Below are 27,619 nucleotides of genomic sequence, written 5' to 3'. Positions count from 1 at the left end.
GTATATCGTGCCAGGAGTATCTTGAACTTTCTGGGCTTGCTACCTAGACCTTTACCAGCTCCTTGGATCAAAATGGCACCCGAATTGTAATTGGAGTAATGCGCTCCGATTTAGAAGTTTGATCGCCAACCAGATAAGTTTATTTGATTATTCACCCCTATGTTGAACTGTCTTCCTGTATGTGAAAAGCCAGAAGCTAGCATAGATGGCTACATATGGATCGGATGGGCTACATCTAAGCATCATATCATTGGGATTTGTTGTCAATGTTGGGCTATTATTTCGGGAGTCATCGGGAACTATTTTAGCAAATGTCCGACCTTCTGCATGTGTGCAAAGAGCTTGTGTTCAGTCTGTGTGAAAAACGTGGATTTCGAAGGGCATTGATTGCCGGTGTCGTAGTGGTTTAGAGCAGGAGGCGTGTCTTGACGTGCAGGAAGATGTGTGTCAGAGCTAACCTTGCACCAAATTGTGATTAAAACCAACTCATCCCCTTTCAAACTCGTCACATTCTGAAGAAGCGCACCCTTCTCAAAAACCTCAATATCTCCGATTGTAGCTGAATTCCATGGATACCCACTTCGGTTTAGCGTGGGTTTACTCGGCAATAAAAGCTCGTAGAGACACACAGTTTTCACCTACTAAGAGGGCAGCGTCTCCACTTTCAAACGAGTCATAACATATTTCAGTGGCCCTATCACATAATAAGCTGTGAGTCTACAAAAAAACGTAAAAAAGGGCTTAGAACGCTGGTATTCTACGACATAATTCCGTGAGCACCGCCGGTATTCAATGTGTTAAGTGGACTGCTCTTAAAGGGACACTGTGCAGGAAATGGTCAAAAAAGGTACTGCAACTATGCTGCTCATTGAAACTGGGTTGGCTATCACCAAATTTGATATTTACATGAAAGTTTACTAAGTAATAAACAAATATTTTCTAGTATGGTCCAAGTAGAGTCATTTTTGCAGCTAAAATGGCTATTTTTGGAAATTCAAAATGGCGGACCATGGAGAAGATCCCCCTTTTCATGTATGAACAGTGCAATTTTTCCAGTCATAATGAATACTCAGAATTTGATGGTGGTGGTCCTGTTGGTCCTGATAAAGCTCTATGGCTCTCCTCTCTCCTGTTGGTCCTGATAAAGCTCTATGGCTCTCTCCTGTTGATGTGTTTATAGATGAGCCATAGGAGCTGTTAGTGGTGTGGATTGGCACTGCCCTCACGATCCAATTCGATCACGATTTGGGAGGTTTCGATTCGATTCGAATCTATGCGATCCGATCCGAACCGATTCAATTCTATAATGCATTGCAATGCATTACATTTCTTCTGAAAGCAAAGCAAATGTTTCATCAGTCATTATGAGGCAATACAAGTAGTCAGATACTGAGCAACAATTTATTGGCTGTTTTCTGTATCAGTCTTGATCAGTCTGTGTCAGTCTGTATCTGTCTTGCAATGCTTTGAAGTGCTTTTATTTAATTTAACATTCATTTGCTCCCGAAACATCCATGGAAGTAATTGAAACTTAAAAAAAATTGCAGCATCGATTCTGGAACTTGCCGCATTGAATTGGATCGTCCATGCCCCGCATTGGATTGCATCGTCCATGCCCCGCATTGGATTGCATCGCCGGATCGATCATTGTTGACACCACTAGGAGCTGTTGTCGGTCACGTGCTAAAAGAAATGGAGCCTGTGTGTTATAGGGAGGAATTTGAGGTATTAGTGCTCCCGGGATGAATTAGACGTTGCTTGTTCTAATAAATCCTGTCAGTTGGAGTTTCAGTCTGCGGACGTCTATGTTTTCTACCATTTTTGAAATTTTTATTTTGAAGCATGCGGCCACTTGGCCAGGACGCCCTTGTAAAAGAGATTTTTAAACACATTGGGTTCATTTTCCTGGTAAAATAGTAGGTGATTGAAAAAAGTAATCAGAGCTCAGTAAGGTGGGATGTGCATGCACGCATCTGGGCATGCAACTACGTGCTCCTGGGATACAGACAAGAGCAGTGCTGCCAGATTGGGCAGTTTCCCTCTCAACTGGGCTGCTTAGGTTTACCGTCTGCAGGTAAAAAGGGCATTTGGATGGGTTTTTTCCTGCTGCTTTATGGCCATAGAAATGAATAGAATTAATTTCTTCTAGGCAGGTTTTGAAAAAAAAAATTGGTCTGGAAGTCATCAGTCCCATCTGGCAACCCTCATCATGAAGTGAGCTTGTTGTTGTAGAGCGAGTGGTGCTGCATGCTTGCAGTGCACCAGATGAACACACACACAGTGTTTTTTTTTTTTTGCTGAGGAGACGGCGTGTGCTGCTACTTGAACTTAATGACAGTCTATTAGCTTATGTCCTTATATGTAAAGATCTCACCCTTTCTGCTGTCTGGAAGGCGGGCACTTTCGACTACGGAGGGCGGAATACAATGGCATTGAGATCAGATGGGGTGTGATCACAGCAGTGACTGGCTCAGTTTTGAACTGCAATAGGTTGCCTATAGGCTACCTAATTGATAAAATGTCCAGGTTTATTTTGGGTATAGAATACCAGACATTGAATGGAATTCATTGGTTGTGTTCGATTGTAAGTCACTTTGTAATAATGTGACAGCATTTAAGCCAGTGGTTCCCAACCATTTTGACATTCCACATTTCTGGGGAGCCCATACACATTTTTCAGGAAAAACTAAAACATGTCTGAGCTACATAAATTGTAGGGTATTAAACCTACAGATATTTATGACGGTCTTAGATTGTAAATGGTGTTTCAAAGAGAATATTGAATAGTTGTATGTTGTATAAATTGGTAATATTTATACGCAGGGCTCTAAATTAACACCAGCCAACTGACCAAATGCTGGTGAAATCCCAGTTTGGCAGGTAGAAAAGACCAACTTACTAGCCAGTTTGGTGAGTGTGTGTTTGTGTAGTAAGATTTACATCTGCTAGCCGTTTAGGCTGGTGGTGGAAAAAGTTAATGTAGGGCCCTGCTTATAAGAATTCTTTTTTCACACTCTTGCAGACATTTCAGGCGACCCCATTTGAATTCCAGGCGACCCCAAAAGGGGGTCCCGACCCCGGTGTTGAAAAACACTGATTTAAGCATTTGATCAAAGACACTCTGCTATTGACCATACACTCATTGCCCTGTGCTGCCTTGATTGCATTGGATTGTCATTGAGAGCACTTGAATTGACTGTTCCGGGGGAGAAATGGCTAATCCTGTGTCATACAGGTTTCTGTGTGAGTAACTGTTATCATTTAGACTGAAGGTGCTGCAACATAGCTCTTTCCCATTAAAGGTGAGACTACTTCTGCATAATCTGATCTCCTAATCTAACCACACCACCACCCCCCAGCCCCCCCGGCCATTTCACCAGACTAGCTAACAGTGCCAGTTCATTATGGATCAGGGGATTAGCCTAGCGGTGTCTGTCTGTCTCTGTGTGAGATTGCTCAGCTGTTGGTGATTCATCTCACTGTCGGAGGCCACAGCAGCAGCACAGCTGACTTCTACGCCTCATGTATTGTGCAATTCTCAGGAGTGTCACGACACGACATGACACAACCTCAATGCTTCTCTCTGTGTGCCCCAAATCACACATGTGTTTTGGCACACCTCTAAGCCGGTCTCTAAAGAAAAGGCAGTGATTGATCAATGTCATAAAATCTAATTATTCTACAGCTTTGTTTCAGTTCACCAAGGCTACAAAAATGGGATTTTTTTCAGCATATTGCACTTTGTAAAATTTAACACGGGTCTACGTCAACCAACAGTCACCTTTGACATACTCTGACCAAATGCATTGAAAAAGCAACAGATTGCGAGAGCCTATTTTGAGTTCCACAGTGCCCCCTGCAGGCCATAGCCTAATGGTTGTGTAGAAATGTGTTCATCTCAACATCCCCACCAACATGTGCGTCTGATAGAGGCACAAAAGAAGCCACAGTGTCCACATTGCTCTGGATGTTTTAACAGAACATTAAAGGGACACTGTGTGAGATTTTTAGTTGTTTATTTCCAGAATTCATGCTGCCCATTCACTAATGTTACCTTTTTCAGCATCACATTTTAAGTATTCATTATGACTGGAAAAAATGTACTTTTCATACATGAAAAGGGAGATCTTCTCCATGGTCCGCCATTTTGAATTTCCAGAAATAGCCATTTTTAGCTGCAAAAATGACTCTACTTGGACCATACTAGAAAATACGTGTTTATTACTTAGTAAACGTTCATGTAAAGATCAAATTTGGCAATAGGCAGCCCAGTTTCAATGAGCAGCATAGTTGCAGTACCCTTTTTGACCATTTCCTGCACAGTGTCCCTTTAAGTGTAATATTAATATGTAAACTAATATTGAGAAAAGCAGTCCCTGTCATGGAGAAGGCTGCAACAGGCCAAAGGGATCAAACTCCTATTCAATGAGAATTATCGCCTCACTGAAGACTATCCAAAAGTTTTTCAAAACAAAGCATTTTTGAATATTGTATCACCAGCGACGGCTAATAAGAGTCATACTTATAAAATTCTATGGATCTTATTTGACTAAATGTAAAATGTGTCAATCATGTCTATAACCTGTATTTAACATCATATTAATAACATAAATCACATCAATTTAGTTTAGTTTAACTTTAATTTGTAACACGCGTATTACGATATTAAATGTTGTTACTTTGATGGATACGTATATATAACACCAATACCATCAAATAAAGTGTTACTCAATTCCATATATAAATAGGCCTAGTTTTGTACAACTTGGCCATATTACAAAAGAAACCTCTTCAAAGGGGGAGGGGGGGGGGTATGTATGAGTAACACTGAACTTCCCGATACACACCAATATATCAGAGTTTGACTTCAGCCTTGTTCAGATATGGGCCTCTGAGAAGGGAGTGCCAAAAATAGGCCTCTCTCCTCTTATATACTTTCCCCTCCATTTTCCCTTTGAATTGTGGGAGCTGGAGTTTCCCAGTATCCACACACGCCAGTGCCACACTTATAAACACATGGGAGATACTACAGGAAATGGGAGGTGGTAGGTGGGGAGTTATCAGTTACCAGCTCCTCCAACACAAACCGTCTGGCCCTGCCGTCAGTGTTGCCAGAAAGGGTGGTTTCCCACCCGATTGGGCTGCGTGGGATGACCGTCTGGAGGTTTTAAAAAAAAAAGGGTAAAAAAGGCATTTGGGGCAGGTTTTTCCTGCAGATGTATGCCTATATAAATCAATAGGATTTAGTTCAAATTGGGTGGGATTTAGTGCTTCCAGGCGGGTCTTGAGTATTTTTTTGGCTGGAAATCATCAGTCACATCTGGCAACCCTGGCCTGCTTGCTTTAAGCATTCCCAGTCAAGACTGTTCTCTGTCATTGTTCCCCAGTGGTGGGACTATCTCTCAGATGCAGCAAGACTAAGCACTAAGACTCTCTCAACCTTCAAGAAGCAAGTAAAGACTCTTCTCTTTTCGTGACTATCCATCTACTGCACTAGTGCTTGAGCTGCCCCAGTTGCGGGCTACACTGGCATGATGTGTGTGTGTGTGTGTGTGTGTGTGTGTGTGTGTGTGTGTGTGTGTGTGTGTGTGTGTGTGTGTGTGTGTGTGTGTGTGTGTGTGTGTGTGTGTGTGTGTGTGTGTGTGTGTGTGTGTGTGTGTGTGTACTCTACTTTAACCTGTGCTAATGTACTTTCAAAAGCTATCTAATATTATACATCACTGACTGTGTTGACAGGTGGGACAGTAGGCCTACCTACGTATGTCCAAATCAATTAAGAAATTTGAGACAAAAACGTACACTTACAGGGGCTTCAGTGATGGTGAAGTATGCTTTAGTAGAGCTAAAGGTTTGAAAAGGGGTCCTCAGTAATGGCAATGACCATGTATAGGCCTGAATTTATTGTCTTTTAAAAAATATCTGACGGGGTGACGAACATGTGGGACACATTTTGAGCCATTCGAAAATAACAGTAAATATTGTTTTAAACTCACTATTTGCAGTTCTGTAGAACTGCTTTAGTATGTTCTTCTAACATGTTCTTGTTTCTAATGGTGATATTATTCAATTCCATCAGGGAGTTTATTTTTTATTTTTTAGTCAATTGAAATGATGATTTTTGTCCTTAGGACAGCAGGTTTTACAGGGTGAGGGCAGTTTTATAGCAATGAAAAATAATAAAAGTGCACTTAAATCTTTCAAACAACTGTACATTTGTGTAACAGACCGCTTGATCATTACCTGGACTTATTTTGTTCATGAAAATGTAGTTGATCTTCAACAGAATTAGCACTTCTTCCTGGGACATGTTTTTGCCAAACTTTCAAGAATGAATGATATTATTTTCCTTCCATTCACTCTTTGAATTATGGGAGCTGTAGTTTCCCAGTATCCACACGTGCCAGCGCCACACTTAAAAACACATGGGAGACACTACAGGAAGTGGGAGAGGTGGAGAGTTACCATTTGGGAAAACAGACAGACAGTGCTGAAAAGGAAATGGTCTTGTTTTTGCAGAAAGTTAAGTCAGAGAGATTCCATAGATATGATCAGAGAGTTCACTCTCAACTTTTCCGGGTGGTACTGCACCCTAGGGGGCGCCAACGGAGGAGCGCAGACTCCATTCAGAATGTAAGGGCTGTGCTGGCTCGACAGCGCCCCCTAGGTGAACTGCAGGCATGGGTCGAACAGAGAGTGGGGCGGGTGTTTGTAGACCGTCTGTGGTCAAGTGATGGGTGCCTGTTGAAGGGGCGGTCTTCTGGCGCAGTCTGTTTGCTCTCCTCCCCCGGCTGTGTTCAGACCTCCTCCTCCTCTCCTTTCTAGCTCTGCTCTGCGCTCAGTGGGGTGAGATCCTAGTAGTTGCTGTAGCAATCAGACTTCAAGCGCGAGCTATGCACCACAGATGAGGAATGAGCTTAGGTCTCAGCCCCAGGGGGAATGCTGTGAGTGAGGAACAGAGGGGAGACAGTGAAAAGAGAAAGTTTCTTCAGGAAGGAAAGAAGGAAAAAGGGAAGATTATTGCTTTCGGGAAGAATAGTAAGAAGTTATCAAGTTTTGTTTATTCTTCGGCGGCAGTTTTATTTGATTGGAATTCATTAGATAGTTGAATGTTTATTCCCTTTGGGAATCTCTGGCTGGAAGACCTACACCACAGCAACCAGAACCACTGAAGTTTAAGTTTGACCAAAACTCATAAAGGAAGTATTTTCCTTTCGAATCGGATTGGAAGTTCAGTAATTGGCTGTTTGGGAGTTTCTGCCAGCGGTGAGGATGGTGCCGCTCGCTGCCTTGACAGGATCATGAATGTGTGGTATGCCTGACAGATCAGATCATCTGCCTCCAGTCCAGCTCTGCCATCATGGTGTCTCCTGGGCTGGACATGCCTCTTATGGGCACGGTGAGCAACACACTCTCTCTCTTTTTAACTTTAAGAGGAATGTTCGGGCAGTGAAAGTTCTATAGAATTCTGGTCGCCATTCAATACAATTTGGAATTTTAGAATCTTGCATTGTTATAGAATGCATTCATTTTTTTAGAATGTTCAAAATTCCACACTCTTAAAGGTTAAATACTTTATTGCAAGTTTGTGCTCAAAAGCGTAGTTTTCCTCTTCTTTCCATCTTGCAGTCATTTTCTTTCCTTTTTTTGTCCATAGAAAAATGGTAACATAAAAGGAGACAGGTGAGGTAAACTGATAAGGGACGTAAACATAGACTCTCTAACACACAGTATTTGTAATCATTTGCGTTTATTCATCATTTATCTTTTTTTGAAACTTTAGGATGCTTGTTGGTAAATTGTGTAAGTGTAACTCTGCTAACATGCCTGAACTAGTGGTTGACATTCTGGTGAAAACCTCAATGTGTGTGTGAAGACTTGTCGATCTGATATCTCTGTCATCTTCATATATTATATAACCTGCTAATAGCAAGCAGAGTTCCAGAGATGTGCCCCCATGCAAACTGAGCTGTGATATTAAGTGTGTGTTTTTATTTCACCATATGGAAGAGATCTTTAATTAATGCCTGTATCCGGCTCTGTGCTGCAGGGAACACAAACACTTTCGAAAAGCGATACAAATCCTCTCTCTCTCCCTCTCTCTTTCTCTCTCTCTCTCTCTCTCTCTCTCTCTCTCTCTCTCTCTCTCTCTCTCTCTCTCTCTCTCTCTCTCTCTCTCTCTTTCTTTCTCTCTCCCTCTCTCTCTCTCTCTCTCCTCTCTATTTCTATCTATATATCTCTCTCTCTCTCCATCTCTATCTATCTCTCCCTCTCTCTTTCTTTCTCTCTCCCTCTCTCTCTCTCTCTCTTTCTATCTATCTATCTCTCTCTTCTCTTCTCTCTCTCTCTCTCTCGCACACATGTACACACAGCCCACCTACCCTTCTCTCTCTCTCTCTCTCTCTCTCTCCCTCTCTCTCCGCGAGGGAGATGATTACTTGTCCGCGCTCCAAGCCATACAACTGTTTCACCTCTACTCCCCTCTCCTGAGAACCAAACAGGAAACCCACCTCCCTCCTTCTGAGAGAGAGAGAGAGGGAGAGGGAGAGAGAGAGAGAGAGAGAGAGAGAGAGAGAGAGAGAGAGAGAGAGAGAGAGGAGAGAGAGAGAGAGGGAGAGAGAGAGAGAGAGAGAGAGAGAGAGAGAGAGAGAGAGAGAGAGAGAGAGAGAGATAGAGCGAGAGAGAGAGAGAGAGAGAAGGGAAGGTGGGCTGTGTGTGTAGTGTATGTGCGTGCGTGCAGGGTGCAGACAAGCCTAAACAGAGTTGCACAGCAGCCATTAAGGGTTTGGTGTGTTGCAATCTGTTTTGACTGCACAGAGTTAACAGGAATGGCTGTAGTGTGTACAGTACAATACCACTCCTATTGCTACTAATAGTCATGCATGGAATACTGCATCTTATGAAACGGCCTAGGTGCTTTTGTAGGATTGCCCTTTTTTTTTTTTTTACTGCATTCATGTACTAGTTAAGTGTACACTCATGAAACTGTAGGCTGTAACTAAACTGTAACTGTAACTAAGGGAGGCACAAACTTATTTGTGTGTAAGTGCAAGTCATGTTGCAGCACTGACTAATTTAGTTACCTTGGTTTAAATTTAGAATGTTTCCATCAAGAACACACAGGAAATCACAAACCAGGGCCATTGTGGTTGTGGCGCGGGGGGTATTTTGTGGTTGATTGGTTGGCTGTGTGTGTTTGTGCGTGTTTGTGCGCAGTGTGTGTTTGGTAAGCAGCCCTCCATGGTGTGTAGTGTATGTGTGCAGGGCTGCTGACAGCTTTTGCTGGTCCCAGGACAAATCATTTGAAAGGGCCCCCTACCCAATACATGTATACATGTCCTGGGCTCCCCTGTCCATCTGGGCCCGGGACAACATACTCGATTGTCCCCATGTGTCGGCAGGCGTGTTTGTGTGCAGTATGTGTGTTTGGTAAACAGTCCTCCATCATGCTGTGTTTATTATTTGCTACTGTGGTAAACTGCAGCCTCCTCACCATCAGCTTGTTTGTTGTTTAATCAGCCTCTCTGTGTACGGACGTGGACCTCTGAACCAGTTGATTACCATGATTGGCTTCTTATTCAGCTAATCTACATACAAATGCAGTATATCTAAAGTTTACACAATAGGAGATAGCGCTATACATTTTTTACTGTGGTGTGACGAAGGGTTTTTTCTCATCTTATGTCTCACAAATGCTCCACAATCCTGACAAAAAAAAATCTTTCACCTGTTAACATCATGTTACATGTAACATCAACAAAGGAAATTAAAGGTCCGCAACACTGTTTGATGCTCCCAAAAATGTAATGGCAAGACGTTTTGGACTCTCTGTCCTTCACTTTGCTGAAGGACTGAGAATCCGAAACGTCTTGCCATTACGTTTACCAAACGAGGTAGGTGCGAATACGCCCTCAGTTGTCTTATGTGTGGTCCAGCACCTATGTTACTGATGTGTGTGCATTCTCTGACTTTTTGGACATGTAGCATCAAGCCACGTTTCTACTTGTACTTGGGGGCACAGTGTTGAATGTCATTTTCCTGTGAAATCTTTATTATACCCTTTGCACACATACAGTAACAAGCATACACATACACATACACGACATAGGCTACACATACACATACACATGGGTCAAAGACGTCTTTGTCATTCAGTGTTACGGACACCTTCCGCCGACTGTAACTGCAAAAAAACATGATTTTTAAATTGTTTCAAGTGAATGCATGACAGCCGAGGCTTTCATGAATTCCCTGCTGTAACAATAAATCAATAATAAGAGTCATGTTTTTTACAGTTACAGTCAGCAGAAAGCATCCGTTACACTGAATGACAATGCCATTTTGCTCGTCTTTGACCCACATGCACATGCACATAGCCCTATCATTTAAAAATGTTTCTCAAGTCAAGTCAAGTTGGTTTTATTGTCAATTTCTTTACATGCACTGGTCATACAAAGAATTTGAAATCACATTTCTTGCTTTCCCATGCAGACATAGGTAAGGACATAGACAGTATAGACATAGACAGTACTTATACATGGACATAAGACAGTATGGACATAGACAGTGCTCATACAGACATTTAAAGTGCAAGACTGGACAACAGAAGACTTGTAGAGAACATACATTAAGAGGAGGTAATTGTTGTGCTTTTCCTAAAGTCCTTTATAGTGTTCTGACATAGTAATAATAGCAATAGTTTCTGTGGGGGTTTGGGTAGTGTTGCTTGGTAGTTTGCACCAGATGCTGTGTTGCGTTGTGTTCAGATGCTGTGTTGCGTTGTGTTCAGATGCTGTGTTGCGTTGTGTTCAGATGCTGTGTTGCGTTGTGTTCAGATGCTGTGTTGCGTTGTGTTCAAATGCTGTGTTGCGTTGTGTGAGAGTGCTGGAGTAACCCCTCCTCTCCTCTCCTCTCCTCTTATTCTATTCTATCCCCTCTTGATTGCTCAGCTGAGGTCTGGGATTGGGCCGTGCCGGCTGGTCTTATTGTGAGGAACAATGGCTTACTTCAAAGCAAATGATCGTGGCTAATGCTGAGTCCTCTTCATACACACCCTGGAGTTAATTTAAGAACATTGAACTTTACCCTTTTTGGGTGTTGGACATGCCCATTGGAATTGTAACAAACAAAAAAATGTTTTCTATCTGAACTTATTTTTCTTTTCAGTGCATTTTCACTGTATTTTCTTTGCAGCGAAGTGAAACTGAGTGAGGAGAAACAAACTTTAGATTAGGATCAGCTGTGTTATTCTTCTGTTTTTGCTGCTATGCCAGAGAGATCGCTATCTTGGAATACCACCCCCTCGTGTCATTTTGCCTCCTGCCTCTTTATGGTTTTCTTTCCCTCTTCTCTTCTTTATGTGCACTGGAAGGGATTTGTGTTGCGTTGACGTTTATGGCTAAAGATGGACATAAGTCTCGAAGTTCCTCTATTGCATCACATGCCTCTCCTCTCGCACCGTGGCATGGGCCCCTGCTCGTCAGTGTCTGGCTATGGATGGTTGAACGCAATGTCTCTCTCTATCTCTTAATGTTTCTCTGTCTCTCTATCTCTTAATGTCTCTCTGTCTCTCTCTCCCTCTCGTTCTTTCTCTCTCTCTCTCTCTCTCTTTTAATCTCTCTCTCGTTCTTTCTCTCTCTTAATCTCTCTGTCTCTGTCTCTATGTCTCTAGCTATTCGATTGCAGCCTCTGTGTCTGTCTCTCTCACTTCTCTCTCTCTGTCTCTCCCTCTACCTCTCTGTCACCCTCCCTCTCTCCCTCTGTCTGTTTGAATTCACCCCCCCCCTCCTAGTCTGTTTACATGTGCTCAGTACTTATTATCTCTCTGTCCTCTGTCTCCTTTTCCTCCTCCTCTTCTGTCTCTCCTTCTCTCCTTTCTCTCTCCCTCTCTACTCAGTACTCCTTAATACTCTGTCCTCTGTCTCTTCTTTCTCCTCCTCTCTCTCTCTCTCTCTCTCTCTCTCTCTTCTCTCTCTCTCTTCTCTCTCTCTCTCTCTCTCTCTCTCTCTCTCTCTCTCTCCACCTGTACTACTCAGTACTTGAATGAATTAATGAATTTATTTTGTCTATTTCAATATAATTATTAATACTCTGCCTCTTCCTCCTCCTCCTCCTCTTCCTCCTCCTCCTCCAGGGCCAGGCTCGCCGCAGGAAGAACATGACAGAGTTTCTGGGCGATGCCAACATCCCCTCCGCGGACACGCTGGCCCAGCTGGGGGGCACGCTGCCCCCCACCATCCTCTTCCCCGCCGGCTCCGAGAGCTGGAAGAACCGCGCCGCCAGCCGCTTCAGCGGGTTCTTTGGGGCCGGCAGCGCCCCCTTTGGCAGGGTGGGTTGGTGTCTTTACCTCTATTGGGTCGCATAATAATAATAATAATAATAATAATACATAATTTTTTTATAGCGCTTTTCTAAATACCCAAAGACGCTTTACAGAACATGCAGCATAAAACAAAAACATGAACAGACATTCAAAGACATACAGAGACTAAAACACAACACAACGGCAATAGAAAGTTAATTTTTTTGTCCATAAATCATGACGGTATGGAGCGTTCACATTAGTGGAGAAATATGGAAGCCCATGGCGGGGGCATGAGAGATATACAACATAATACAATACAACATGTATTTATATAGCGCAATAATCACAGCGATGAAGTTGTCTTAAAGTGCTTTCCAAATGCACATACACTTTCCCACATTCACACACCAGCTCTGAAGGCTGCTGTATGGCGCCAAATGTCCGGAGTGCATATGAGAAAGTGCACACACATGCAAACATTAAGACAGTAACAAAAGTCCTAAAAAAACGATTACGCTGGAATGAGTCAGGGTAGTGATTTTGATTCAAAATTTTGCCTGATCATCATCATCACTATCATCATCACTATCATCATCACCATCACCATCATCACCATCATCATCACCATCATCACCATCACCATCATCATCACCATCATCATCACCATCACCATCATCACCATCACCATCATCATATGCATGAATATCATCATCATACATGAAATATACATGTTTGCACACTCCCACTTTGTCAGGCTTAGTGTGTGCCTTTACCTTTTTTGGTATCACTTTGGTCACCCAAGGCAGTTTTACAAAGGTTATGATTCCAAAATTAGCATCACCAAATTCCCCATATCATCATCATTATCAACACTAGGCTGCTGAAGGACGGCTTGACATTTGACCATGACCATGACACTGTACCCCCTACAAGCAAACACACGTAAACATTGGTAAACACTTTCTTTGGCAGGGTGGGTTGGCGTCTAATATCTCTACTGGTCTGAAGCATACAGTCCATTGGCCTGAAGAGCCGAGCGCTTTGATAAACAATTAGGATTCCCAAAATAGAAGAACCTCATCAGCAGCTGCAGCATTGGCAGCACTAAGCCGAGGTCTGTTGACCATTTTTAGGTTTGGCCACCCGTGCCTTGTTATGGACCTCCCTACCAGTGCTGTCACAAACAAACTAACACAGTTCATAGTAGGGGTGTAACGGTACACAAAAATCCCGGTTCGATACATACCGGTACCACGGTTCGGTACATTTTCGGTACAGTATATGGGAACAAAATAGAAAACTATTTTCTTCCTCAAGCACGTTGCTAATTTCACCGAAATATTGTCAAAATACAAATGAAAAAAAGGAAATACATTCAACCTGCTACTTTTGGTTGGAGATTTCATCAGTGTAAGAAATGGTACTTTCTCCTCAAGGTTTCACAAAGAACAAACCTCTACCTGTTTTGCAACCTTTCGGTATTCGGTACAGGTCTTTTCGGTACGATGCATCGGTTTGGTTCGATATCGTCACACCCCTAGTTCATAGAATAAAAACCATGCTAGGCAACCGTTTCCTTCCAACGCACCCAGGTGGTTTCACTGGTTGACTGGGTAGGCCTACGGATCTTGCATGCTCGTTAGGATTAGTTGATTCAGAAGACGTTGGTTGGATCAACTTTGTGGTGGTAGGGGGATTTAACTTTCTCAGCCTGAGATTGACTCCTCTGCTCCCTACCTCCATCCTCTATGAAAAATACGGTAACACTTTATTTTAGGGATACATCTATTAGCACTAATACATACAATGTTAATGTCTGCATAAGTAACTTGTAAGGCATGTACTAAGCAAACGCTAAGGCCTACTAGGTCCTTACTAAGGTTAAATTGGTAATAAATCCCTTATTGTGCATGAACAAGACATTTGCGAATACATGCCTACACAAATGTTTGATTTTGCTTTGTACATGCCTTACAAGTTACTTATACAGGGACATTGTATGTATTAGTGCTAATAGATGTATCCCTTAAATAAAGTGTTACCAAAAATACTGTACATGATAAAGTACAATTTGGACTCTTTGCATCATCCCCCAGCCCCTCATTATTCCTCAGCTTCCCCCACTCTCCACACCATTCCTCAGCTTCCCCACTGAAGTACTGTAGGTGTAGCAACACCGAGATGTTAGTCAGTTGTTTTCACACAATAAAAACTTAAAAACTTTCAAGCTGCAGCTGTTAGTTTAAGTTGTCCATGTGCTATTAGAACTCACATGTTGTTTTTCCTGGTGACGTAATACTGTCATTGGCAGAAGCTGCAGTAGGCCTACAATGTTATCTCTGGCGTAAAGCACCCAAAGTCACCCTGATCCTGCAGTGACAGTAGTGAGTGTACAGTATACAGTACATTCCTCTTTGTGTTTATTATTAACTTTGGAAAGGCTGGATGTTCACGTATGAGTCAGGCACTTAGTTCGGATGTTTTGCTGGAATGGAACTTACAACTATGATGTACGTTTTTTTTTTAAATAATGTACGTGGCTTTGATCATACTGTGATCATTTATTGACATACACAAGCCTTCCTACTCCATCTCAAGCATAGACATTAGGCATTACAGTTTATGAAATGTACGTAGTAAAATAAATACAGATGGTACGTTTTCTACTGTGTTAGCCTCCACTGTAAAGCAACCTAAGCCATCCTGCAGAGTAGCGGATTGTGCAGCACCTTTAGAATAAGCTGCTAACATTCAACCACTACGGGCTGCATTCATGACCAGTAAACTATAATATCCTTGTATATCCTTGTATAAAATACCTCAATGTGCAAGTCCGAGTTGAATCATGTGGAGTACCGCCAGAGTAAACTGCAGTGCGGACACACTATCCTTCTAACGTTGGACTAAACTGCAGACACACTCCTAGTCTCCACTATTGGCAGTATATTCAAACTATAATATCCTTCTATCCTCAATGTGCATGTCTACAGGAGCTCCAACTCTGGTCTGTATATGACCAATAATGTATATCCTTGTATAAAATACCTCAATGTGCATGTCTGTAGGAGCTCCAACTATAGGCTATATATGACCAATAATGTATATCATTGTATAAAATACCTCAATGTGCATGTCTGTAGGAGCTCCAACTCTGGGCTGTATATGACCAGTAATGTATATCCTTGTATAAAATACCTCAATGTGCATTTTCCGCAGGAGCTGGATTGTGTGGAGATAAACTCCAGCTATAGGCTGCATATAACCAATAAAGTACAATATCCTCCCTGTATATCCTTGTTGTATAAAGATCCATCTGTGTGTGTGTGTGTGTTCTGCAGGAGTTGGACCGCGTGGAGCAGCTCCAGAATAAGCTGCAGACGTACTCGCACTACGGGCTGCCCAAGGTGCCCCCACAGCTGGCCTTCCACCAGGACTCATGGGAGGGCGAGGAGGACTGCTGCTTCGACCTGGAGAAGAGTTGGCAAGAGCTGCTCGACGACCCAGAGGTAAAACAAACAAACAAACAAACATTTATATCTACATATTTTATTTGTATTTTTTAAATGCGTCCTAGCATCTCTATAAGAGGGTATGTCCATTCGTCCGTCGGTCGGTCTGTCCGTCTGTCGGTCCGTCTGAAACACAGTCTTTCAATTGTCATTCCCAACCTGTGTCTACAAGGCGGCAGTGCATAGTTGAACTTGTTTTATGGGCCTTTTGCCTTTAATGCAGATAGGATAGTGAAGATCGTCAGGAAGTGAGTGTGGAGAGAGAGATTGGGCATACATGAGCAGGCCGGACTCGAACCCGGGTCCCCATGGGCATGCCGCACTCAAACCCCAATGCGCTTAGCACGCTGCGTCACAGCACCCCCACAAACAACACACATTAATATCTATATTAAAATCATGATATCATCTGTGCTGTTTTTAGACTACAGGGAACGTGTCCTGGCAATATGTGTAGGGAGAAAAAGCTGTTGGACGACGCAGAGGTAAATTTATATCTGCCATGAAAAGATAAAAACAATTTTTGAGGCACTCCTTACTAAAGTTAAAAAGCCTTTATTAAACTCTGGCAACATGCATGGCAGAAAGACAGAGGAGGCGTTGAAGGTTGGGGTGGGTCTGGGGAGCCTTTTCTCCTTGGCAGCCAGTCTCAGCCGCCATGAACAAACATTTATATCTATATTAAAATCATCATACCATCTGTGCTATTTTTAGACTAAAGGCAACGTATCCAGGCAATATACAGCGTAACAGATATTTTTTGTTTTACGCATTCTTGAGTGAAGTTATTTGGACGACGCCGTCATGTGAGGTTTTCTATAGTAGCTAACACACATGACTGGACGTGTTGGTGGGGTTACATTCCATCAACTCAAACTGAGATATTTGCATTTGCCTGTAGGAAGACCTTAAACACACAGCACTTAAAGTTGCAGTGAGGAGGATGGAAGAGTGGGAGAACCCTTTAGTCTGTTTATACCTGCGATAGCACACTGTTTATAGTCTCCTGATGCACCATGCTGCTGGGTTTTCATTTTGCACCACCACTCTGCACCCAGGTCCCTCAAAACCACTACCCAAAGCGATTCCCAAACTGGGGGTCAGGACCCCTAGGGGGGTTGTGGAGGTATTGAGGGGGGGGGATGGGGGTCGCATACAAAAGGGACTTTTATTCACTTGTATGGTTAATAGATGTAGTATTTGCTGTCCTGTGGATTTCTTGCAATATCAGCTTTTGCTTGCCCTTTTTTGTCCAATAATATTGTTATTTCCCATGAATAGTTTGTCTGCTGATATTGCTAGAAATCCATTTCTAAGACTATGGTGGGCGGGGGGGGGGGGGGGTCGCGAAAATATATTCTGAAGTCCAAAGGAGAGGGGTCCCTGCTGAAAACGTTTGGGAACCACTGCACTCCCTCTATACTCCTCAGTCCCGTCTCAAACATGAAGGTAGGGCTGCACGATTATGGAAAAAATCATTATCACGATTATTTTGGTGAAAATCGTAATCACGATTATTAATCACGATTATTGATTTGTTACAGATTTTTTTGAAAATTATAACAAGATGAAATATAACCAAGAATGAATTATATACGGGATGAGCAAAATAAAATTAATTGTAATAATTATGTAAAGGCAATAGCATGAAACTTAAGTGGACAGATTTCTGTCCAGAAACACCAGCCTGTCGGTATGTTCTGGCTTCAAGGACGCTATCAAAGGTAGGTCACTATTGCCACGATTAAATCACGATTCAAATTTCGACTTTTCGAAATTTTACTAATTTATCACGATTTTCGATTATTTTCGATTAATTGTGCAGCCCTACATGGCGGTGACCGAGGCTTTGCAGTGGCTGCCCCAGGGATTTGGAATGATTTGCCTCCAGACATCAGACTCGCCCCCACTATCGCTACTTTTAAATCTAGACTGAAAACATACTTTTATGCCTTAGTATTTGCCCCTCAGTTTTTAGTGTTGTCTTTCCTTTAAGACACTGCTTTTAACACATTTTATGCATCTAAACTGCTCTTTAACACTTTTTATGCATCTTATTATTTTACGCTTCATGTTCTATTAATATGTGTTTGTCAACGCTGTCAGTGTTGCAACTTTACACTGCGCCCAAATGTCTTTGTCCACGTATTGGAGTTCTTCTTAAATGTGCTACTAATATGCTTCATTACTTTTATTCATTTGTAAAAAAAATTGTTATAGCCAGACACTGTACAACACTTTGGTCACTTTTGCATTGTGTTAAATGTGCTTCATTAAAGGGACACTGTGTGAGATTTTTAGTTGTTTACTTCCAGAATTCATGCTGCCCATTCACTAATGTTACCTTTTTCATGACTACTTACCACCAGCATCAAATTCTAAGTATTCATTATGACTGGAAAAATTGCACTTTTGAAAAGGGGGATCTTGTCCATGGTACGCCATTTTGAATTTCCAAAAATAGCCATTTTTAGCTGCAAAAATGACTGTACTTGGACCATACCAGAAAATATTTGTTTAATACTTGTCTAAAACTTTCATCTAAAGATCACATTTGGCAATAGGCAGCCCAGTTTCAATGAGCAGCATAGTTGCAGTACCATTTTTGACCATTTCCTGCACAGTGTCCCTTTAATAAATTGTACTTCCTTCCTGTTGCAGGGCCTGACCAGGAGGCAGTTTCACCAGCAGGAGGCGATCTGGGAACTGCTGCAGACAGAAGTCACCTACATCAAGAAGCTCAAAGTCATCACAGATGTACGTGCTGGAAACACGTTTATGGCTATACTAGTCTGTATAAAAAAGTTATAGAGTGGCTTTTAATATGTGGAAATACAGTATGTATGGGCAGTCATGGGTAACTAAGCGGTTGGGGGCGTCAGACTTGTAGCTCAAAGGTTGCTGACTCCCAAGCCGCAGGTTGGTGGGGGGGAGTAATTAGCCAGTGCTCTCCCCCATCCTCCTCCATGGCTGAGGTACCCTGAGGCTGAGCATGATACCGTCCCACGGCACTGCTCCCTTTCGGGCGTCATTGGGGTCTGCCCCCATGCCCGGATGAGGCATAAATGCAATTTTGTTGTGTACAGTGTTCACTTGTGTGCTGTGGAGTAGGTCATGTCTTGGGGAAGTAGCTAAGTGTAATGCAATGTAATCATATGGATCTCATATTCTATCTTAATGATAACTAGAATGTCCAGATATTATATCATGAAGGCATTTACGTGTTCTTCTGTGTGTCTTTCTTTCTGTATTTGTGCATCCGTCCTTTGTGTATGTATTGGAGTGCCTCTAAAATGTGCTTCTAATATATCTATTACTTTTATTTATGTGTCTATTTTTATTATATTTTCTTTGTTATAGTCAGACACTTTACATCAGTATTGCACTGTTGTTTTTAAATGCGCTTTATATACATAAAATGTATCAAAAGAAAGAAGTCTACTGCACACATTCTTGACTTTATGCTCGTTTTATTAGAGCGTTTTCGCTCTAATAAAATGAGCCTAAAGTCAAGAATGTGTGCGGTAGACTTCTTTCTTTTGAAGTATTGAACATTCCTGCATCTACCAGCACCTTGGAGCTGTGCATGGGACTTTTAACTGTTTAATATACATAAAATGTCCTTTACTTACTCTACCTACTTCTCCCACCCTCCAGTTGTTCCTGTGCGGGCTACTAAACCTGCAGGAGTGTGGTCTGCTGACGGAGGTGGAGCCCTCGCGCGTCTTCAGTAACGTCCAGGAGCTGGTGCGTCTGCACACGGCCCTCTGGGCCCAGGTCATGCAGCCCGCCCTCGACAAGGCCCGGAGCCAGCGCAGCGTGCTCAACCCCACTGAACTCATGCCTGGATTCAAAACCGTAAGAAACAGAGTACTGCAGGGCTGATAGTATTCAGGCTCCATGCCTGATTTCAGGCTCGACAGAGTTTGCAAAAATAAAAACATTGATAATAATTAGCCATTAGGTTATTCTTATCTCAGAAAGTGTTACAGGTTCAGGGTTTTCTTTTACTAGCAGGCTTGAATAATGGTCATACACAGGCTATTAAATGTTTGAATAATGTGTCAAAATAGGGCTACGTTACATAACTATGCAGTATCTTGTCGTCGTCGTTAGAGCAGGGGGAAAAGTTCAGGCTCAGGATTTTTTTTCACTATCACCCCTGGTACTGTAACTGTACTGTATATGATGGGTGCATTTACACGTGTGCTGCCTGCATACACACACTCGTGGATATGGACACACACTCGTGGACATGGACACAACGCTCACCTTACACACATCTTAGCCGTCACATACAGCACTTAAAGGAGCCTCCGTGCTCAGCGCTCAACCCGACAGAACTCATGCCCGGATTCAAAACCGTAAGAAACACAGCACTGTAACCTGTGGTCGAATTGTAAAATCAAAGCAGGGAGGATGGTCAGAGATTGGTTGTGATTATTGGGGGTTGGGGGGTTTCTCCCCTGAGAAAATTTTGAAAATGTAGTTGTTAAAAAGTGCAATTTTAACACAGTATGTGAAGAAGAGAGGCCTGTTTTAGAGGGGGATGATTTTGACCATTTTCATTGAGGGGGATGATTTAAGACCATTTTCATTGTTGGGGGCGATGGCATCCCCCCTCATCCCCCTACAACTCGAGCCCTGACTGTAGCTGTACTGCATATGATGGGTGCATTGACACGTGTGCTGCATACACACAGACTTGTGGACATGGACACACACACACATATCACACACATATACACAACACTCACCTTACACACATCTTAGACGTCACATACAGCACTTAAAGGAGCCTCCGTGCTCAACCCCACAGAACTCTTGCCCAGATTCAAAACCGTAAGAACCACAGCACTACAACTGTAACTGCATGAAGTAATGTACACAGTCACTCATATGACGCATGCATTTACGTGTGCACATACACACACTTGGACACTTGGACATGGACACACACACAAACACTTTTAAAACTCATGTACCGTATGTACTGCAGTAACAGCATATTTAGATGTCTGTACGTATAGCTATTATCTGACACTAGTTTTCCTGTGTGTAGTTTGGGTCTAGGTTTCAGCCTTACAGACATTACTGTATGTACTTATAGCTATTATCTGACACTAGTTTTCTGGTGTGTAGTTTGCGTCTAGGTTTCAGCCTTATCTGACACTAGTTTTCCTGTGTGTAGTTTGCGTCTAGGTTTCAGCCTTACAGACGTTACTGTCTGGAAGAGGAGCAGTGTCTGGAGCATGTGCGGACCTTACTAAGGGACAACGAACTCATGAGGATTTATGTTACGGTGAGTCGTTTCAATCCTAAAAAGGCTGTTCTGTTGCTCAGTCTTCGGCTTCATGCTATGGCCGAATTACAACCATACAATACAATTACAACGCTAATAGTATGATATTGCATGGTTTCAATAGTAGTAATAACATACTATCTACCAATGTTGTGATTACATCTGTAAGAGCCTCTACTACCTCTACAACTCTGATAATGACAATAAAGTTGACTCTAATCTGGCCGTGGCTCTAACGGCTGGGCACTGGGCTGCTATGCCAGCAACACAGGTTCGATTCTGGCCCGGGTCCTTTGACGAACTTTCCCCATCTCTCTCTCTCTCTCCCCACTCATTTCCTGTCAAAATCTCCCACTGAACTATCATAATACACTAATAAAAGACCAAAAAAAGTTGAATCTAATCTAATTAGGGATGCACCGATACCACTTTTTTGTAAACCGATACAAGTACAAGTACATTAATGTGTGTAATTGCCGATACCGATACCTTTTACCACCAAAATATAATGAAAATAAATGCATGGCCTTGTTTTTTCCACCTGTGATATTTTTACTGTCCATTTCCATGTAGATTTAAATGTTAGTAAATGTATGAGGTGGCACTTTTTCTCCATGCTGCTTTCAAGTCCACAGAATGTGACGAGATTTTGCATTGTTTCGTGTAATAGCAGTATCGTTCCTGGTATCGGCAAGTGCTTGACGAGTACGAGTATCAGTATAATGAGAAGTATCGGGTGCCGATACCGATACCAGTATCAGTATCGGTGCATCCCTAAATCCAATGTCATCCAGTCTGATCCAATCTAATGTAATGTGATATAATCTAATCTAATCTAGTGGGCGGAGGGCCACCGGCAGTGTAACCGTCTGAAGCTGGTGGACATGTTGGTGAAGCCTCATCAGAGACTGACCAAATACCCTCTACTGCTCAAGAGCATCCTGAAGAAGACCGAGGACCCCGCGGACCGAGAGGCTCTCAACAGCATGGTGAGGGGACACACTACACTACACTACACTACACTACACTGCAATACACTACTACACTATACTATACTACACTACACTACACTACACTACACTACACTACACTACACTACACTACACCAGGACTGGACTGGCCATCTGGCATAGTGGGCATTTCACGGTGGACCCTCGTGGGCCCCTATTTTTAGAAATGTTAAAAAAAAAAAATGTTGTGTGTGTGTGTGTGCAGGTGGTGTGTGTGGAGACATGTTAATGTTTGTTGTGTGTGTGCAGGTGGTGTGTGTGGAGGTGTTCATCAACAGTGTGGAGGGAGCACTACACTACACTATACAACACTATACATGTTAAGGCTTGTTGTGTGTCTGCAGGTTGTGTGTGTGGAGACGTTCATCAACAGCGTGGACACCCAGATGCATCAGCACCAGGAGCACCAGAAGCTGGCGGCCATTGCAGCCCGCCTGGAGGCCTACGAGACCACAGAGGGCAGCAGCGAGGAGGTGGAGAAGGTGAGACTATAAACACATTTACTAAAACTAAAACATCCTTACAATACACGTAACATGCAACAAGACATGAGGAGATACAGTGTGTATTTGCCTACGAGCCCACAGAGGGCAGCAGCGAGGAGGTGGAGAGGGTGAGACGATACACACATACACAAACTAAACACCCCTACCATACAATAACATGCAGCAAGACATGTGCACAACACATAAAAGGGGTATGCCACTATTTTGGGGCTTAATGCAGTTAAAATCGTTGGCTGGGGTTTATAAAGGTGGTAAAGTGTCTTATTTTTCATGTTAAACGTTGTCTTGCTTTAAGACAAGTTAAAGAGGGAGTATGTAGCTAAGCTAGTGAACGTCAATGCATCACTGTAGCATGTAGCATGCTACACGAATCCATTGACTTTCCCTAGCTTAGCGACATGCTCCCTTTTTTAACTTGTCTCAAAGCAAGACAACGGCTTACATGAAAAAATAAGACACTTCACCACCTTTATAAACCCTGGCAAATTATTTTAACTGTATTAAGCGCCAACATAGTGGCATACCCCTTTAACTAACAGCAAGACATGTACACAACACATGAACTAAAACACCCTTAGACATGAGGAGATACAGTATGTTTTGGCCTACGAGACCACAGAGGGCAGTAGCGAGGAGGTGGAGAAGGTGAGACTATAAACACATTTACTAAAACTAAAACATCCTTACAATACACGTAACATGCAACAAGACATGAGGAGATACAGTGTGTATTTGCCTACGAGCCCACAGAGGGCAGCAGAGAGGAGGTGGAGAGGGTGAGACACATAGAGGTAGAAAATAACACTAGAGAGGACCCCGCCCCCCCTTTTACGGCAATCTGTAGCGGCCATTATCTGGAGGTAGATCAGAGAAATGGAATTTAACGGAGAACGAGGCTCACCTCTGTCAAAAATGGCTTAATCATGTGAAAATGTCCATCAACACACTATACAAGGACAATAGTTGAAGTGTGTTGCTAACTATGTTCATAAAATATATTATTTGATTTTTAAATGCATTTTATCGACTCATATGATTTCAGTAGATATGTAGCCTGACATTTCAAAACTGGTCTTTGATTAAAGTGTTACTTTATATTTACACAGTTTTAGTTAATTTCTTGACAGGGGTGGGCGTGTTCTCCATTGACTTGCATTGCCTGAAAGTACCTACACTACCTACGGAAGTTGGGAAGCTCCCGCTGCCATTTCCCAGTGCTGTCGCAAATTGCTGTGTCCTCTCTAGTGTTATTTTCTACCTCTATGGTGAGACACTTCACACATGCTAAACGCATAATGCAGGGATGGGGAACCTACGTCTCGAGGGCCATTTACAGTCCTTGTATATAATTTAAATGTTATGAAGGTTCAATATAGGCCTAAGTGCTGCCGTCAATATAGGCCTAAAGTGCAGGTGGAAATCCTGGTTTGAGTGTTCATAGTATGGATCTTGGAGGACCTTGAAGTGCCCCCTCGAATGAAAACGGTTCCCCACCCCTGACATAATGTAATGGTCTAGTGATATTACAATATTACTAATATAACAATATTAGCTGTTCACCAAATCTGTTGACAAGGGTTTTTCACCGTGCAATTTGTTTTAATAAAAGCATTTTCGCAAAACACTAGCCAATCATGAAACTCAGGAAAGTCTCAAAGAATTGAAGAAAGCCTCTTATGTTTATCTTAAAATATTGTCTATTTGTCTGTCCTCCTGAAGATACTGCGGGAGTTTAGTCGCTTTGACCTGATGGCTCCGATGATCGACACCTCGCCAAAGGAGATGCGACAGCTGTACCAGGAGGGGGCGCTACGCATGAAGGAGGGCAAGGAAAGCAAGGTGAGCACAGCACAGCATTGTATAAAGTAGAAGAAGTAGATATTATAATGTAATACGATGAAGGTGGGCAAAGACAACACAGTCAGCACAGCACAGCATTGAACTTACAGCTGACCAGCTAAAGGTGAAGGTGAAGTTGCTCATCCCGTGAAAAGGTGAATGACAAAGGCTGGAGTGAGAAGTTTTTTTTTTTTTTAATGATTTCATGGCTGTGTCCGTGTCCATTCCATTGAGGTTTACTGCTTCCTGTTTTCGGACCTGCTGCTGATCACCAAGCCTGATAATGTGTTTAATATCGAGTGTGTGTCTGTGTGTGTGTGTGTGTGTGTGTGTGTGTGTCCGTGTCCCCGCCCTTTTGTGTGTGTGTGTGTGTGTGTGTGTGTGTGTGTGTGTGTGTGTGTGTGTGTGTGTGTGTTTTTGTGTGTCTCAGGTGGACGTGCACTGCTTCCTGTTTTCGGACCTGCTGCTCATCACCAAGCCGGCCAAGCGGCTGGAGAAGGTCAAGGTCATCCGGCAGCCGCTCCTCATGCACAACGTGGTCTGCAGAGAGCTCAAGGACCCTGGTGAGGAGCACAGTACATTACACTGCATTATATTACATTACATTACATTACATCACATTACACTTATCTGGTCTGCAGAGAACTCAAGGACCCTGGTGAGCAGCACATTACACTGCATTATATTACATTACATTACATTACATCACATTACACTTATCTGGTCTGCAGAGAACTCAAGGACCCTGGTGAGCAGCACATTACACTGCATTATATTACACTTATCTGGTCTGCAGAGAACTCAAGGACCCTGGTGAGCAGCACATCACATCACATCACATTACATCACATCACATTACACTACACTACACTGCATTACATCACATCACATTACATCACATTACATTACACTACATTACATTACATTACATTACACTACATTACATCACATTACATTACACTTAAAGGGGGGTTTAGAGTCGCGCGTTCGCGGGGGTTCTGCACAGAGAATGAGCCACAGCGCCCCCCTGTGCAGCGACAAAACGACCCCTGGCTGCAGTACACGCATGTTTCTCCCAGGCTGAAATGTCCGTGAGCTGAGCTATGCTTGAAGACGGTGATTGGTCAATGCGCTTACGGCAGTCCGGGGGGAACTCAGCCCTGATAGGTCAGTTGTGTTCTATTCTTCTACCCTACCGCGGAGGTTTGAAGGAAAACGAAAAACACGATGCAGATGACTTGGCAGGAAATCACTGGAGTTTACTTGACAGGGAGAAGAGAAACTGTTTTTTATTTCAGTAGTACAACTTCCAAAAAATCAATTAGAAATATCCATAAAAGGCCATCATGGAAATGATATGTTTGTAGTGTGGTAGTAGCAAAGAAGCCTCTTTGTTCTTTTGTAGTGTGGCAGCTAGCTCATTAAAAAAGGGTTCGCTAATGTCCTGTAGAGTTTGAATGGGTTTGGCTGACAGTTGCTAAGCTAGCTGTTAATTAGATAGGCTATCTATTGTATTTAAAAATGGCTTTTGTTTCATTTAACCACCTCAACTGTAAAACATGAATAAAGAGAGACTCTTGTATGCTATCATCCATGTCTAATTACGCCACAACTTTTTAAATTAATAGCAAGAAGCCTCTTTGTTGATACAGTATATAGTACAAGTAGTGTGGCTAGCTAGCTTCTAAAACAGGGTTCGCTAATGTCCTGTAGAGTTTGAATGGGTTTGGCTGACAGTTGCTAAGCTAGCTGTTAATATGGCCATTAGATGTATTGTATTTAAAACGGCTTTTGTTTGGCATTTTAACCACCTGAACTGTAAAACATGAATAAAGAGAGAATCTTGTATGCTATCATTCATGTCTAATTACGCCACAACTTTTTAAATTAATAGCAAGAAGCCTCTTTGTTAGTGGTAGAATTACGTTTCAGGTGGCTAGTCAACTAGCTTTGAGTTTGTAATGACTGATTTAGCTGGCTAGCTACTACTAGGCCCCAGGTGTGAATGGCCATTCATGCTGTCTATTGTCTTTTAAAATGGCGTTTGTCTTGCATTTAATCTCATGTAGTAGCCTACTTGACCAAAAATAAACTGATGTTGTACCATCTAATTATGCCCCAACTTTTAGAAGTAGGCTACTAGTGGAATATTACGTTTTACATAGCCAGCTGATTAGCTTTGTGATTCATTCTAGGGACTGGGCTCAACTGAATGAGTTAGTTCGCCCCCTGTTGTCACGGAGGTGAATTGACGTCATTAAAATCTCCTCCTCCCTCCCCCCTTGCCCCACTCTTGAATTTTCGGCGGGAAAAAAAAACACCACGCCCTTTCGCACGCATTCGCATGTAGGTCGACTATGAGGCAATACCCCCCGCTGACAGTACGTCTATGCTTTACCCCGCAATCGGCACCGCGTGACTATGCATCAGCCTTAACTTATCTGGTCTGCAGAGAGCTCAAGGACCCTGGTAAGCAGCACAGCACATTACAATACATTACAGTACATTACATTACAGCACATTACAATACTTTACAGCACATTACATTACATCACATTACATTACATTATATTACATTACAGTACAGTACATTACATTACATTATCTGGTCTGCAGAGAACTCAAGGACCCTGGTGAGCAGCACAGCACATTACATTACATTGCATTACATTACACTACACTAAATTACATTACATTACTGGGTTAGATGCTTGCTGCTTGATTCCAAGAAGTACTGCTGCATAACCAACTCCTCAAAAATTTGGTTCAACAACAGTTCATATATTTGCCCTACTGACTGCAACCATTTTGTAAATAATTATGTAAAAATATTAGTGCATTGAAGAACATTTGGTTCACTGATTGCAAACTTTTTGCACCATTATGTAGAAATATCAGTGCGTTGACGAACATCAAATGCATTTTTTTAAACTAATCTGTCCTAATCCTGTTTTCTTCAGGGTCATTTGTGCTGGTGTACCTGAACGAGTTTAAGTTGGCTGTAGCTGCCTACACCTTCCAGGCCAACAGCACTGCTCAGGCCCAGAGCTGGATAGACGCCATCTGTAATGTGCAGGTATGGAAAGAAGCACTGCAATGCACTCTGAAGACTGTGTGTGTGTGTGTGTGTGTGTGTGTGTGTGTGTGTGTGT

General features: G+C 42.6%; 1 protein-coding gene across 3 annotated transcripts in view; it reads left to right on the top strand.

Moving 5' to 3' along the window:
- plekhg5b (pleckstrin homology domain containing, family G (with RhoGef domain) member 5b) overlaps nucleotides 1-27,619 on the top strand; it is a 56,328-nt gene that overhangs the window by 22,992 nt on the left and 5,717 nt on the right. For all 3 annotated transcript variants that reach the window (XM_063207865.1, XM_063207866.1, XM_063207867.1), the window contains exons 9-18: nucleotides 12,131-12,325; nucleotides 15,640-15,807; nucleotides 18,472-18,567; nucleotides 19,468-19,668; nucleotides 21,002-21,112; nucleotides 21,952-22,101; nucleotides 22,467-22,604; nucleotides 24,348-24,467; nucleotides 24,898-25,030; nucleotides 27,428-27,543. In XM_063207865.1, the coding sequence (XP_063063935.1) occupies nucleotides 12,131-12,325; nucleotides 15,640-15,807; nucleotides 18,472-18,567; nucleotides 19,468-19,668; nucleotides 21,002-21,112; nucleotides 21,952-22,101; nucleotides 22,467-22,604; nucleotides 24,348-24,467; nucleotides 24,898-25,030; nucleotides 27,428-27,543 (1,428 nt within the window). The remainder of the gene's footprint in view (nucleotides 1-12,130; nucleotides 12,326-15,639; nucleotides 15,808-18,471; nucleotides 18,568-19,467; nucleotides 19,669-21,001; nucleotides 21,113-21,951; nucleotides 22,102-22,466; nucleotides 22,605-24,347; nucleotides 24,468-24,897; nucleotides 25,031-27,427; nucleotides 27,544-27,619) is intronic.

The sequence above is a fragment of the Engraulis encrasicolus genome, chromosome 10 (genome assembly GCF_034702125.1).
Source record: "Engraulis encrasicolus isolate BLACKSEA-1 chromosome 10, IST_EnEncr_1.0, whole genome shotgun sequence".
In the NCBI taxonomy this organism is placed as follows: domain Eukaryota; kingdom Metazoa; phylum Chordata; class Actinopteri; order Clupeiformes; family Engraulidae; genus Engraulis; species Engraulis encrasicolus.
Note: the sequence above shows the minus strand (reverse complement) of the source record. Positions and strands in the feature narration are given on the sequence as shown.